Source organism: Ochotona curzoniae, unplaced genomic scaffold, assembly GCF_017591425.1.
Source record: "Ochotona curzoniae isolate NIBS_2020 unplaced genomic scaffold, NIBS_Ocur_1.0 scaffold_4683, whole genome shotgun sequence".
NCBI classification, from domain to species: Eukaryota; Metazoa; Chordata; class Mammalia; order Lagomorpha; family Ochotonidae; genus Ochotona; species Ochotona curzoniae.
The window spans coordinates 30288510-30301855 of NW_024467121.1; the positions used below are offsets into that span (position 1 = coordinate 30288510).

The 13346-nt window shown below is 47.9% G+C and overlaps 1 protein-coding gene across 2 annotated transcripts in view; it reads right to left on the reverse strand.

Moving 5' to 3' along the window:
- SLC35F3 (solute carrier family 35 member F3) overlaps window positions 1-13346 on the reverse strand; it is a 274934-nt gene that overhangs the window by 75513 nt on the left and 186075 nt on the right. Inside the window, exon 1 of one of the 2 annotated variants that reach the window (XM_040967976.1) lies at window positions 8705-8833. The exons of the other annotated variant lie outside the window; for it this stretch is intronic. Coding sequence (XP_040823910.1) covers window positions 8705-8780 — 76 coding nt within the window. The 5' untranslated portion in view covers window positions 8781-8833. Of the gene's footprint in view, window positions 1-8704; window positions 8834-13346 lie in introns of those variants that run through there. 2 annotated transcript variants of the gene reach the window in all.

Sequence of the window (13346 nt, forward strand, 5' to 3'; positions counted from 1 at the left end):
AAGAGAACGGTTACCACTCAGTGTCTAACCTTGGACCTGCAGAACTTCAGACCATGAGAGAATACACTCCTGCATCTGTGACCATGCAGCCTAGGAAGTGTAAACTGGCAGCCCAAGGTTTTACAAGGCTATAGCAGAGGGAGTGTCATGCCTGGGAAAGGGTAAGGGGGCACCACTAAGAGCCACTGCCTGGGTGGGTGGGCATGACAAGCCTCAGGTGGTTAAATGCTTCTTTTCCAGACCTATGAGAAGAAATAGTCACACCGGATTAGCAGCAGTTGTGTGCTTTCTGAGCATGGCTTCAACCTTTGCTGTACCACAGTTCTGGCAGGTGGAGGGGAGACAGGAGACAGTGAGGCAGCTGCTTCTGGGAATCACACAGGGTTGTGAAGGTTTCCTTGTGATTCTCCAGCAGTTCTCCATGAAGGTGGTGTGGGAGCTGCTGGGAGTGGTCTCCACCATCAATGCCAGCGCAGGGATAGACCACTGCCTGGGTGTATCCATTTCATTCCCAAATATCTCAGTAACCCCAGCTCCTGCAGTGGCTCTAAGGTGATTTATGACCCATGAAAAACTAACCATCTCTGGATAAGCTTCAGGTAATCCTGTTTGTACCTCGGGGGAATGGGTCCAGGTCTGTTCTTGGGAGGGAACAGAACGCTGTGTTTCAACATTTTCTCTAGAAACCTGTGAGCTTAAGAGATTCCTGTTAATCTGCCTGCTCTGCTAGTCATGGCCTGCGTGGCCTCTGGAATTTCACCCTGTTGCTGGCCGGTACACATCGTGCTTCCAAACATACAGCAGACACTCAGCAGTTGCACATACCTGCTGATTCTTTGATGTCCTTAAGGACTTCTGCCCTTAAGCCCAGGCAAATGCATGCACTCTTCTGATGGTTTTCCTTGACTGAGAGTTAGCACCCCTACATCTTTGGACTTCTGGGTGGACCGGATTCAGGCTATTGGAACTCAACAGAACAAGCCAGTTTTACCAAAGGGCAAATGACACATAGCATGGCTTCTCCAGGGACAAAGCCTGCCATCCCTGCTTTAATCAAGGATCACAGTAGCACTGATCTTAACTCCCATGCAGTTCCTTAATTACCAAACCAACCCTAAGTGTCTTGCTTCAGTGGAGGGTGGCTGAGCTGAGTTCATCTCTGGGCAGTGAGATTTTAACATAGAAACATCTGAGATTGTGGATTGTGACACAGTGGGCTGAGCTGCCACTTGCGACATTAGCATCTCATGGGGGCACTGGTTTGAGCCCTGGCTGCTCTGCTTTAGATCTGCCTCCCTAGTGTTGTGCTCGGGAAGGTGGGAGAGGATGATCCAAATGTTTGAGGCCCTACACTCATGTGTGAGAGCCAGATGGAGTTCCAGGCTCCTGGCTTTGGTCTGGCCCAGTCCTGGCTGCTGTGCTTATTGCACGAGAAGGATGAACCAGAGGATGGAAAATCTCTTGTTTCCTTTCTCCTTTTCTATCTCTCCATAACTTTGCTTTTCAAATGAATAAACTCATTTAAAATAATCTGGGGCTGCCCTAAGTCCAGCTTGAATGTTGTACAGCTTCTCTCTGAGGCCTTGCAACATCTTTTTGCCCCATCTCATCACCTGGGGTCTAGTCAATAGGCAGTGGCTTTCTGCTGCTGAGATTCATGGAACAAGTTTTATCCAGGTAAGCGGCTCTTTTCATTCCCTGCCCAAATACCAAAGCCCACCACTCCCTAAAAGTATGTGCCCTTGCAGGCACATTCACATACTGCACTGTCACATGCCAGATTCCTTATATTTTCTGGCCTCAGTCCCTTACAGCTCCGCTCTTTGGCTAGTGATGGATTTTAATCAGATAAACCATTTTCTATGAATGAGCAAGCTACTTAACAAACTTGTATAGAATGCTCCTGAATGAGCCTACAGAAGAGCCATTTGAATCTCCTCTTTGCAGAAAGAGAAACCCAGGCTCCAAGAGGTGAGACAGCATGTCCGATATATTAATTAGCCAGTGGGGCAGCCAGAAATGAAGTTGAGTGTCCTGACATTTCAGCCAGTGTTCCTCTCTCTAGACCCTTCCCCTGAGCTACGTCTTAACCAGTGGAAATGTATCACTTGCCAAAAAGGCTTTTAAGAATTAAATCTCCTCTTGGCTCTCCCCGTAGAGCTATTCTGAACCCTTTCCCACTTCTTCAAGCCTTCCATCCCCATCCATCACTTTTGGTAGATGATTCCACTTACTACATAACAAAGAGGATCAAAGCCACCAGCACAGGTCCTAGGCTCACCTCCTCTGCAGCTCCACATTCCTTTGTGTTGGCCCATCATCTCTCCCCATGCTCCTTTGCAGGATGAAGTGGCCCCCACATCTCTTTCATGCTTCCTCCTCTGCCTTGTTGTGTCCTGCAGGCCACAGCTGAAGAAATAACATTTCTCTAGGGGAACCCTTAAACCTGTCCTGGAATTAGGCTTCTTTGCCCAGTTCACTGAAATGGTGGGATCTCTCAAAGATCTTCATGTGTCCACACATTACTTCTCCCACTGTCAAATGCTTTGACCAAGCATCCTGCAATGGTTCCTTTATCTCAAAAACACTCACCCCTTTGCCACAGAGCTGACAGATGGATACCTGCTTAAAATTGGTTCTGTATAATCACCCACTCTTGGTTATACCTAATGCAATATTCACTTTCTTGGCTTTTCCCCTAAGGCCTCCATGATGCCATGTTATCTAGGATCTCTGCCTTAGTGATGCAAACTTCTCTTCTGCTTTCCTAATTTTCTGCATGGATTTGGTCAATATGATTCTGAACTTAACTTTTTCATTCCTCAGTTGATTGAATCATCCCTTGAGCTCCCTTACCTTCCTCCCATCTCCTTGCCTGCCACGTGCCTGGATCTGAAGGCACTGACAAGGTCTCAAGCTCGTCTCAATTTGACTCCCCCTGCCTCCCTCCCTGTGTTTTCCTGTCTATCTTTGCTGCTACTCTAATGGTGTCTCCATGTCTCAACTTGTTCAGGCTAAATCTTCAAAGATGATTTGATGGCTCTCTTTCTTGCCCTTCTCCTTTACCCGACCATGATGATCTGAAGATTCACCTTTTTTTTTTTTCTTGTCCTCATGCTCACTATATTGTAGAAACTTGGTCCCGCTAGAGGTATTCCATGTGGTAGCCATTTCATATAGTGAGTTGCCTAGCCTTCTGACCTCCACATCCTTACCTACACAGTGGGAGAAACACTAGGATCTACCATGCAGGGACGCTCTGAAAACTGAATGGGATAACACAGGTTGAGCATCAGCAGAAGCAGGTTACTAACACAATTACAACCATGTATTTCTGTTTGAACTATTTCAATCACTTCCCAATACTTCACTTCAACCCCATGGCATAATTTCCACAAGAATTTGCAAACTTTTCCACTTTCAAAGGCACTCACGTACAGGCGTGCATACATACACACTCCTGAAATAAGCATTTCCCATCAACTCTGACTCACATTCCAACCGATAAACTTTTTTTTTTCCATCCTTGAAACGACACTTGTTGTGGCAATGAATAGGTTTCATGGTCCATTGAACACCTTTACTCAACATAACCCTGGTTTTCTCAGACTCAGATGGTGTCTTTTAATCCACTCCCTTGAACCCAGCAGCCAGGAGGCCTCACAGGGTGGTCCAGTTTGTATTCTTACCTCTCCCTGCCTGAACATCCCTGGGCATCTATTGATAAACTATGCTCCTGCCTCTGCATCCCATTTGCAGGTCTTTGCCAAGAGCCACCCTTCTTGCCTTTTTACTTTGCCATGGGGTTCCCTCTACCAGGAAATGTCATGTGCTTACTTCCCACCAGGTTGCCCTGGTCATACTCCCCAGCAGAAAAACAACCCTGTGGATGTGTGATCAATACCTTGAGTGCAGTGGTAAGGTGGATCCTGAAACCACATTCAGTTCAGCAGGCAAGAACTGAGATTCTGTCCCTTTGAGATGATGTTCCCTTTGATACAATGCCATTTTGGCAAAAAAAAAAAAGGTGGTAAGTCTGGTCACATGGTGGCTATCTGTGTCTGCCCTCTGCTGAAATGCACCATGTTATTTATGGTCCAGAACTAAAATTAGGCTTTTCTACATGTAACCTTTGTATGCGTTTCTGACATTTATTACTTGTTTGGAAGATCTGTTGGCTCAAAGATTGTATTATACTTATATGAGAACCTCCTAAAACGCCTCATTCTCTTGCATATACTAGGCAATATAGTTGACCAAGACATAAAAGAGTTTTCTTATTGGAGTTTAACCATTAGATCCAGCCCGTGTAGGGGAGATCTGTGGGGAAACCCTCTGATGGTGGGTGTGCTTCTCATGACCTGTCTCAGCCTGGACCAGCACAAGTGGGCCTTCCACTCACACCCTAACTGAACATTCCAGGTAACAGCCTTTTCACAGAGACAAGGAACAGCAGAGACTCTCTGGAGCAGAGATACCGAAAACATGGCCAACAGCCACAGGCCCCATGAGCCCTGGCAGTGCTCCAGGCCACCAGGTCATATGGTGGTGGTAGTTTTAGGAAGCAAGCACTAACTGAGTGCCTAGAAAGTCCCATCAGATCTGATACAATTCTCTCATGTTGTCAAAGGACATGCAGTTGTGCCAAGGCCTTTCCACACTGGTAGCCAGGTAGGTATAGATCTGAAACCTAGCACTCTTGCTTTCTAGATCCCAGGATCTTGTGCGAATGATGCCCCAAGTCTGTTTCCTATCTACAAAGTAGGAGTAACCTCCATACCTCTCCATTGGGAGAAATAGAGATCATGGAACAATTACTTTCAGCACAGCATCTGCAACATAGTGGGTATTCACTAAAAACGTTTTGATTTCCAAGAGGGCTAGGTCAGTACTCCTGCTGTCATTCAAAAAAGCTGCTTTCTAGAAAGTGTCACTCAACAGACAGTGTGCGGCTTGAGCACTAAACCCAGCCCATCCAGTGCCTTACAGTGTGACTTCAGGCCAACCTCTTGGGACGGCCTTTTGTGCCTCTCCCACCTGCTGAATTTCCACTGACTGTAACATGAATTAGCTGATGGTGCACGTAGATGATCCTAGCAAATACCGCTCCACTAGAGATGTGTTACAGATCAATACTCAGTGTCTGCTTCTGATACAAAAGCAGGGAAGAGGACTGAAAAATTGGCTATGCTGTCAGGGTTGACACCATCGTGGCTAGATGCTACTTGTAAGTTGCGATCCATGTCTGAGGCCCAGCTCCCACTCTGTCCCTATTTCCTATGCAAGCTAGTGTATGCTCTGTTCCCTTTAGCTGAAACCTGAAACAGCCTCTTCTTCCTTCTGGACTGGACGAGGTTTTCCACACATCTCCCCTCTCTCATACCCTGCCTTGATTGTGACAGCTTTAGCTCAGGAGGCTTCCTCTTTAGGAAGAACCCTCTCAGATCTCACAAACGCTTTTTCTCAGACAAGCCTTTCTCCTCAGAAAGGCCATTCCATGGAAGGCTGACCCACAGGAAGGGCTCTCCCTCATCTAAGGGGAGCTTCCTCCCTAGATGTTCTCATCCTGGCTTCTTTAAGAAAGGCTTCCTTTCAGAAAGGCCTCCCAGCCTCAGTCAGCTCTGCCCCTCTGACACACCTCCTCCTCAGAAAGGTACCTTCTTCCAACGCCCTCTCCCTCACACAGGCCTCCCTGTCATGATAAGTTCTTCAGATTGCCACATTTCCGGCATCCCTGTAAAACCTCACCCTTAGTCATACCACAGAAACTTATAACTTTTTTGTCCAACAATTGATCTCTTTGCCCCTTTCCCAATAGACTGAAGCTTCTTCAAGAGAATGATGCTAACATTGGTCATTTTTGTGTTTCCAGGGAGAGCCTTGCTGAGTTTTCACAGGACACACAATGCTTTTGGAGCATTTTGTTGAACAAATGAAGTCATTTGACCATCTCCCTACGCTTGAGTTCAGCCAACCATCATGTTTTCTATTTTAGTTTTATGTGTACCACATGCTGGGGCCTTCTAGCCTCCCCTTAGATGACACACTCCACAAACTAATAAATACTCCTTGTTGGCTGCATTCCATCCCTGGAGCCTGGCTGCCACTTATACAGGAATAGTCACAGTATGGGAACCACTTTGCCATGTGCATCCAAGGCAAAATGAAATGAACTAACACTTCCAAAAACAGGCATGCCAGATATAAATGGTCTCAGAAAAGTGGATCAAAAATGGATCAAAAGCATAAACACACACACACACAAACACACGCACACATATATATATACACCCATCACACAAAAGAACCAGACAGAATGAATGAAAGAGTTATATGTGTTATATATATGAGTTATATATATAGGCAAACCAAGGGCAGGTTCTACCAGGCCCTGAGCTACAGAATTTTGCTGATACATGTAGGTATCCTTCCATACCCAAAGAACCTGGGGGCTTCTGAGTGTCACGGACCCTCTGCAGATGCTTTCAGACACCTGTGTACTCTCAGAGAATAACTGGATAATTTGCCAAAAAAAACCCAAATGAGCCTATCTGTGACTGGAGGGTTGGTCAGTACTTAGGAAGCAACCACTGTGTGCCAGGCATGTGCCTTCCTCAACAATCAGCTGGCATAGGTAGTTTTGTTCACACTGGAGGAATCAGGACCAGTACCTATGATTGACACGAGTTGAAGTGGCAGAGCCATCTTGATCTTTCATCTGTCTAGTTCTTAGGTCGGTACACTTTGCCATTACCCACTTGGACCTGGGTTGAAATGTTGGTGAAAGGACCAAGCCCACAGTAAAGCAGCTGCTGATGTCAGGGTGAACAGGAGACTTGCCAACTCGCCTGGCAGCAGCCCTAAGGGAATTCTTCTTTTCGTTCCCTGAAGGAAGCCTCCAGGTATGGCCTTGAGGAGAACCTGCACCTGACACATCACTTACGGCCTCCGGCAGCACCTTGGATGCCTCGGAGCTCACCTTGGGCTGCCTTGCCATCCGTCCTTATCCAGTGCCACTCACAATGCTGCTCAGGCTGGCCCTGCCTGAGGCCGGTTGGCAGTGCCCAAGGGAGACAACCTGCTGCTGGCAAGCAGAGCCCATCCTCTTTACCCGCAGCTGGGACAGGGCAACTTTCCGTGATAATAATGGAAGTAGACATTCCCAGCTTCCCTCTATGGGAAGGAGATATTCAGCCTTTTCCCTCCCAGACTTGCATGCACATGGGCAGCCTGAGAGCAGGCTTAGGAGATACAAGTGTACATGAGAGAGGTGGCTCTCCTTACTTGAGAGAACTCCTGTAAGGGGACTGACTAGTCAGGTAAAAAAAAAAAAAATCAACATCTCAGGAAACATGGTGAGAAACAGGCGTATGGGTCAGTGCCTACCCACACTCAGAAAAGCATGAGGTTTAGAACAGACAGATCAGGGTTGCGCTCCTGCTCCACCACCTACATTCTGCAGGTCTTGGATCGGTCTGTCTGCCCTCAACGCCTCCAAGTTGTCTTATCTATAGGCAATGGGTACTGTTAGCAGGTTGGTGACCGGCAGGCCTCTGCGGGTGGACTGAATATACAACATACACACCTGTCCTGCCAGACTCAATTTCACCCTCCTTGGTCCTCAGACTTATATAACAACCAGGGGCACAGAGTATACATAGCATGCCTCCCTGGAGAGTCAGTAGGGGTCTGAGCTTCAGCTGGAGTCCTAAGGGAAGGCCAGGAGGGCACCCCTTCGCTCACTGCTTGCACTATGGACTCTGCTGGCTCAAGATAAGCATGGAGCACAGTAGTGTTCCTCGGACTGAGGCTAGCCTGCCTACCCCAGACTCTCGGCTGTTCCTTCCCAGTCTGCACCTGATGATGGTTGGGTCCAGCTCTTGGAGAAGGTGGTTATCCCAGCTCTGTTCCTGGGGGGAAGAGCCAAGGACTGAGATGTTTCCCCCTGTTCCTGTCACCTCTTCGGTGCTAGCAGAACGTTTACTGTGTCTAAGCAAGGCCCAGCTGTCCCCATGGGCTCCTGAGCAGCCTGCTCCCTCCATCACATCCCCAGAGTGGGGGCGGCTCCCAGCAGAAGAGGCAATGTGGAGGATGAGGACATGGGCTGGGGACCTGCAACTGCTCCACGCTAGGGCCCTGCTCACAGGCTGGGAATAGCAGTGCACTCACCAGTGGAGCCCCATTCCCACACACCTGAACGGTGACTGAGCTGGTGGCCCTGAAGGCTTGGGAGCCATCTGGGGCCCAAGAAGTCTCCTTAGGGGACTGCAGGCATGGGCAACACCTCTAGTATGCTTGGAGGTGGGGGAGGAGTGAGGGTGGTGATGCGGAGGTTGGGGATACAGGTTAGTCTTGGCGTCCCTCCTTCTTTCCTGTAGACAGGCACCCCAGGGGGAGGCAGGGGAGGCAGGGAAGGTGCTGAGAAGGTGCAGCCGCTGCCAAATGTGCTGGTGGCTGCCCAGAAAGGAGCCAGGTGTGCTGCGCAGCGGCTCCCTCACCCACTCTTCGGGAGGGAGTGTAGGGCAGCCCCCAGCGCTGCCAAGTCCCCCCACGCAGGCAGCTCGGAGCTGCACTGCGGAGCCGCGTCCTAGGGAAGCAGTCAGCCCCTCTCCTCGTAGCCAGGCAGCCCAGCCCGTCCCAGGGCGACAGGGACTCCCCAGTTGGACTCTACCACCCCCGACGGGGCGCAGCGGCAGGCGTTTACCTTCCACTTTGGTGAGGGTCAGGACCGGACTGTTGCAGGCGCTGAGCGGGGCCACCCTGGCCGAGTGCTTCTTCATGATGAGCCGGCCGCCTGCAGAAGCGCTGCCGCCGATCGCCTACATCCTGGGGCCGGCTGAGCGTGCCTTTCTGGGGCCCGTGGCCAACGCGGCTCTCCTCCGCGGGCAAGCGAGAGCAGCTGGCGGGTCTCAGTCCCGGGGGGCACCCCCGGGGCTGCCCGCCGGGCTCCCTTCGCCGCGCTGCTCACTGCGGCTGCCGCCCCGCCGTTCACATCCTCCCCGCGGCGCAGCCACTCCACACAGGCACGCACAGCCTACTTGGCGGTTGCTGCAAACTCCAACGTCACGTACAAGTGCACTCCCTACTCCCACCCGGCCGGCTCACCTGCTCCGCCCCCCGCCCTAGGAAGCCGAGCTCCTCGGGCCAGCAGCCAGCCCTCACTTCTTCCTCCCAATCAGGTCCTGAGGACAACCCACTGGCCATCACCACCTCCCGGACAAGCGCTTTCTCTGCCCAGCGCTTGGGAAAGCAGAGACCTGAGAGAGAACTCACTGCTCAGCGATGCCCAAGTTTAGAAAAGGAGGTGCTTGACTTCCAGCTGAGTAGACTCGTGCCTGCAGCTAAGTCCCCCAACTGCTTTCCAGGGGGCAAATAACGCTTACCGCAGCTGGCATTCACTTATTGAGGCTGGTGGCACGTTACTCAGCCTGTCCCTGAGGACAGCTCCGTTTTGGGGATGAAGATGCAAAGCCCACAGAGGCCAAGGTGCCACAAAACAACAAAAGGTTCGAGATGATCTGTGCTCCTGCTCATTCCTCAGTGTAGGGGCCATCCTGCCTATGGAGACAGCATGCTGTTTCTGCCCAGTGTCCAGGTTCCTGTAGCAGCTACAAGGCTGGCACTGGCTTCCTTGGACCGGTTTCATGGCTCCTCCTCAGACCCAGCTATAAGCGACTGGTCAATGATGCTTGTGAAATTGCAACAGGGGGACCTATAGCAGTGTTGCGTGTAGCCATCTCCTAATGCCCACCCAGGGCAGAAGGGCATTTATTCCAAGATCGATCGTGCACCATCCAGGGTGCCCAGCCATTGTCCTTATGGATGGGATGCTCAGGGCTCTTGGAGACCTGAGAATCTCTTGGGCTTTCTGGGCATTGTTTCTCTCTCTCTCTCTCTCTCTCTCTCTCTCTCTCTCTCTCTCTCCCTCCCTCCCTCCTTTTGTCTCCCTATCACCAGCTTTGGTCCTTGTCTCCACTGAGATCCTGAAGAATCTGTTCCTCTGCACAGTGGGTGTTATTATGTCCTTAGCCAGAATTCCAGAACGCCCACCCCTCTATGCCACCTAGCTTTCTGTCTCAATTTTGATATTACCTTGTATTGTTCCATTCGAATGCCACCAATGGGTAACTCAGTGGGGTGCTGCAGGGGGAGAGTGACCCCTGAAGTAGGATGATATCCCTAGCTTAGTACCTACCAGCTGTTTCTGGTGAGCAACCACATGCTATCCTCCAGATTTCTGTCAGCAGAGGCTCCTAGAAGTTTCTCTTGGAGGGCTCTTGCTATTATTTTTTCTCTTGAACAGCTATAATGAATAGAATGACCATGAGTCCAAAGGGCCAGGCCCTCTCAGCGTTTCCCACCAGTACAGGAAAGGAAAGGTTTTCATGGTCCCTGTAGGGCCCTCTAGTGGTGGCCTCCACGTGGTACACTTCTCATTAGCAACTTACCCAATGTTGGTGTTACTACTATCAAGGAAGTCATTTCCTTCTTTGGAAATAAGCTTAAAGCAAAAGAATGCTGTACTGTAAGGACATTTTGTTACAAAATAATACTGTGTCACTAAGTACACAGGTAACCATTTTTTGTATGCATAGCTACAACAATTATCACATCACAGTATCAATTTCTGGGTGCTTAACTGTGTTCAATGTGTCACATTAACCATTTCCTTTCCTACTTGCTGAAGTTCTGTCCGGTAACTTATTCTCGTTTCATAGATGATGAAACAGGCTAAAGGAGATGAAATAAAAGGTCCCAGGGCATGGAGTGAGTTACTAAGTAGGAAGAGATTGAAATCTAAGTCTGCACAAATAAGAAGTCCATAAGCTGAAAACAGGTCATATAGCTATTGTACATCCGGTGATATGCATGATGTAAGACCTGTCTATTCAACTAAACGTTGCTGTGACAGACTTCATCATGTTCCAGGGTCTCTGCACTGCTGGTAGACCTGAGCTAGTGTTTGTCCGGGTCTCCCCCACTCCCTCGCCTTGGGCTCTGCACTCATTCTCCTAGCAGCTCTGAGCAAGTCACACCGCAAAGTGCTCCCTTTCTGTTGTTTTAAAATACCTGCCTTCTAGGAATTGTATTATTCTGTAAAAATCAATTAGCAATCAAAACTGAAATTCTCCACTATTAACTTCAATTGTTAAATCATGATTATCTAAATCTTTTTTTCCCCAGTAGGTTATCCAAGAGCACCTGCTGAAGTCTTCATTTCCCCATGCCTGTTAGTGTGTGTTTATCAAAGAAAAGCTGCCCATTGTCAGCTCAGCCTCTTTCCTTGATTTGAGTACCTTGTACTGTTCCTCTCATTTCCTGTCCTCAGCTCCGTCCATCCTGTGTGCTCTCAACGTGGGCTTCCACCCAGGCTTCCCACCCTCTGTCCTCGACAAACCTCCGAACTTTTTGTTCTCCTTTCCATATGTGGAGTTTTTCTGCTGATTTGACCTCCTGTGTACTGACAGTCCATGAGTGAATATTTCCTTTGAAGTGGAATGTAGTGCAGACGCACATTTTAAAATATCACAGGAAAGTATCTGGTAAGTCGATGGTGTACCATTGTATGAGAATGTACAGTGTTTAGAAAATTCCAACTACTTAAAACCTTATGCTGGAGTTAGGGTGTTATGGCTCAATTTAGAAAATTGTCCAATCTCCAGAATTAAAAACTCAAATATGTGTACATGTATATATGTATGTATGTATCAATAGAATATCAACAGAAGTATCAATAGAAACATCTTGGTGTAAATAAAGCCCCAGCAGCAGAATTTGTTGTTTGACCTTTGATCTTTGTTCCTCGCTGAGAGTAATGGCATGAGCTGGCATGAATGGCGTCACTGGGACCTATCTGTCTTACATTTGGTATTACAAGAATCTACCTGGGATGGGCACTAAGGGTGAAGCTCTCAGATCACACCTATTAAACAGATCTTTCTCATCACCTTTCTACAAATGTAGACTGTAACACATTGCATGTCGAAGGCCAGCCATTTCCTTGGCTCTGTGTGAGATGGCAGAAAGTCTGCTCCTGATCACAAATGCACTCTGTCATTTGGTTTTTCATTGATGCGGTTGGGGAGTGGACAGGGTGTTTAATGACAGTTCACAGTGGCCTAGTAAATGCTACTTAAAGTAGGGTTGCTGAGTATATAAGAAGGTAACAGATTTTTGATACAGAACTTATAACCATCAGCTTGTATTCTGCAGTTCTTTCTCCTCCCCATGCTCACAAGAAAACGAAAGAGAAAGGAAATTAAACTTGAATCCCAGACAAGAAACAAGAGAAAATGGCCAGTTTCTTCTACCATCCAAGGGCTGTATCTTAGTTTGCCATCCTTGCAGCACGAGCCCTGCCCTGGCCCTTTGGAAGAGAAAGCAAAGGCATCTGAGGAGAAGCATTAACAAGGGGGCAGACTCCTCAAGTTCTGGAAGCTGATCACTCTACTTCCTGGTTTTGGGCTCCCAGCTCTAGGCCTGTATTCAGGAACCTGCAACTTTACAGGCTTGCATTGCATAAATAACATGATTTAGCTTTTTCTGGACTAGCTTACATTTCTGTCCCCATTGGGGGCCACTTGGGCTATTCTGTCCCATGGAGTGATATATAAATGTCTAGGACCCCATTGCATAAGGCATTCATCCTTCTGCTGGAGCTAAGCAGAATGTAGAATTCCCTTCACAACAGCATAGTATGCAAAATGCCTTAAACGACAGTCAACAGCTTGAGTTCTAGCTCTGCCAAGAAGTGACCAATTTCAAGAGGCCATTTGGTCTCTTCTGATCATCTCAGGTTCTGATGTGGACATGAGAAGCACAGGCATATGACAATTTTTAAACTAGGCTTCCTGGCTTTTGTAGAGCAACTCTGCTTCCAACAGCTGGGATTCCATGTTAGATTTGGTTCATAAAAAGGTGTCACTGTTAAAGGAAAGTTTAGAAAACCACTGACTACATAATCTCCCAGATCCTGTTTGGATTTAAGATTTGGAGGGTATGAACTGCCTTGTCACTGCAGTTACTGAAGCAGACTCTAGCTTCAATAATTTTCTCACTTTCTTGACATAGTCAAGAGTTAATTTCACATTTACCAAAAGTTTAACACTACAAAAAGTAAATTTAATACTGCGAAGAATTATAAGAAGGTGCTGATATTTCAAAATTAGTTAACTAAAGAGGTCTATTTCCTGGGTATTGAAACCCCTACCTGGATTTAAAAATTTTTATTGCTCATTTTAAAACATTAGAAATGCGTGAAAATAAAGAAAAAAATAGAGAATAAAATGAATAAAAATAAATGAATGAAAATAAATACACAAATTCCTTAAGCGAACTACGTAATT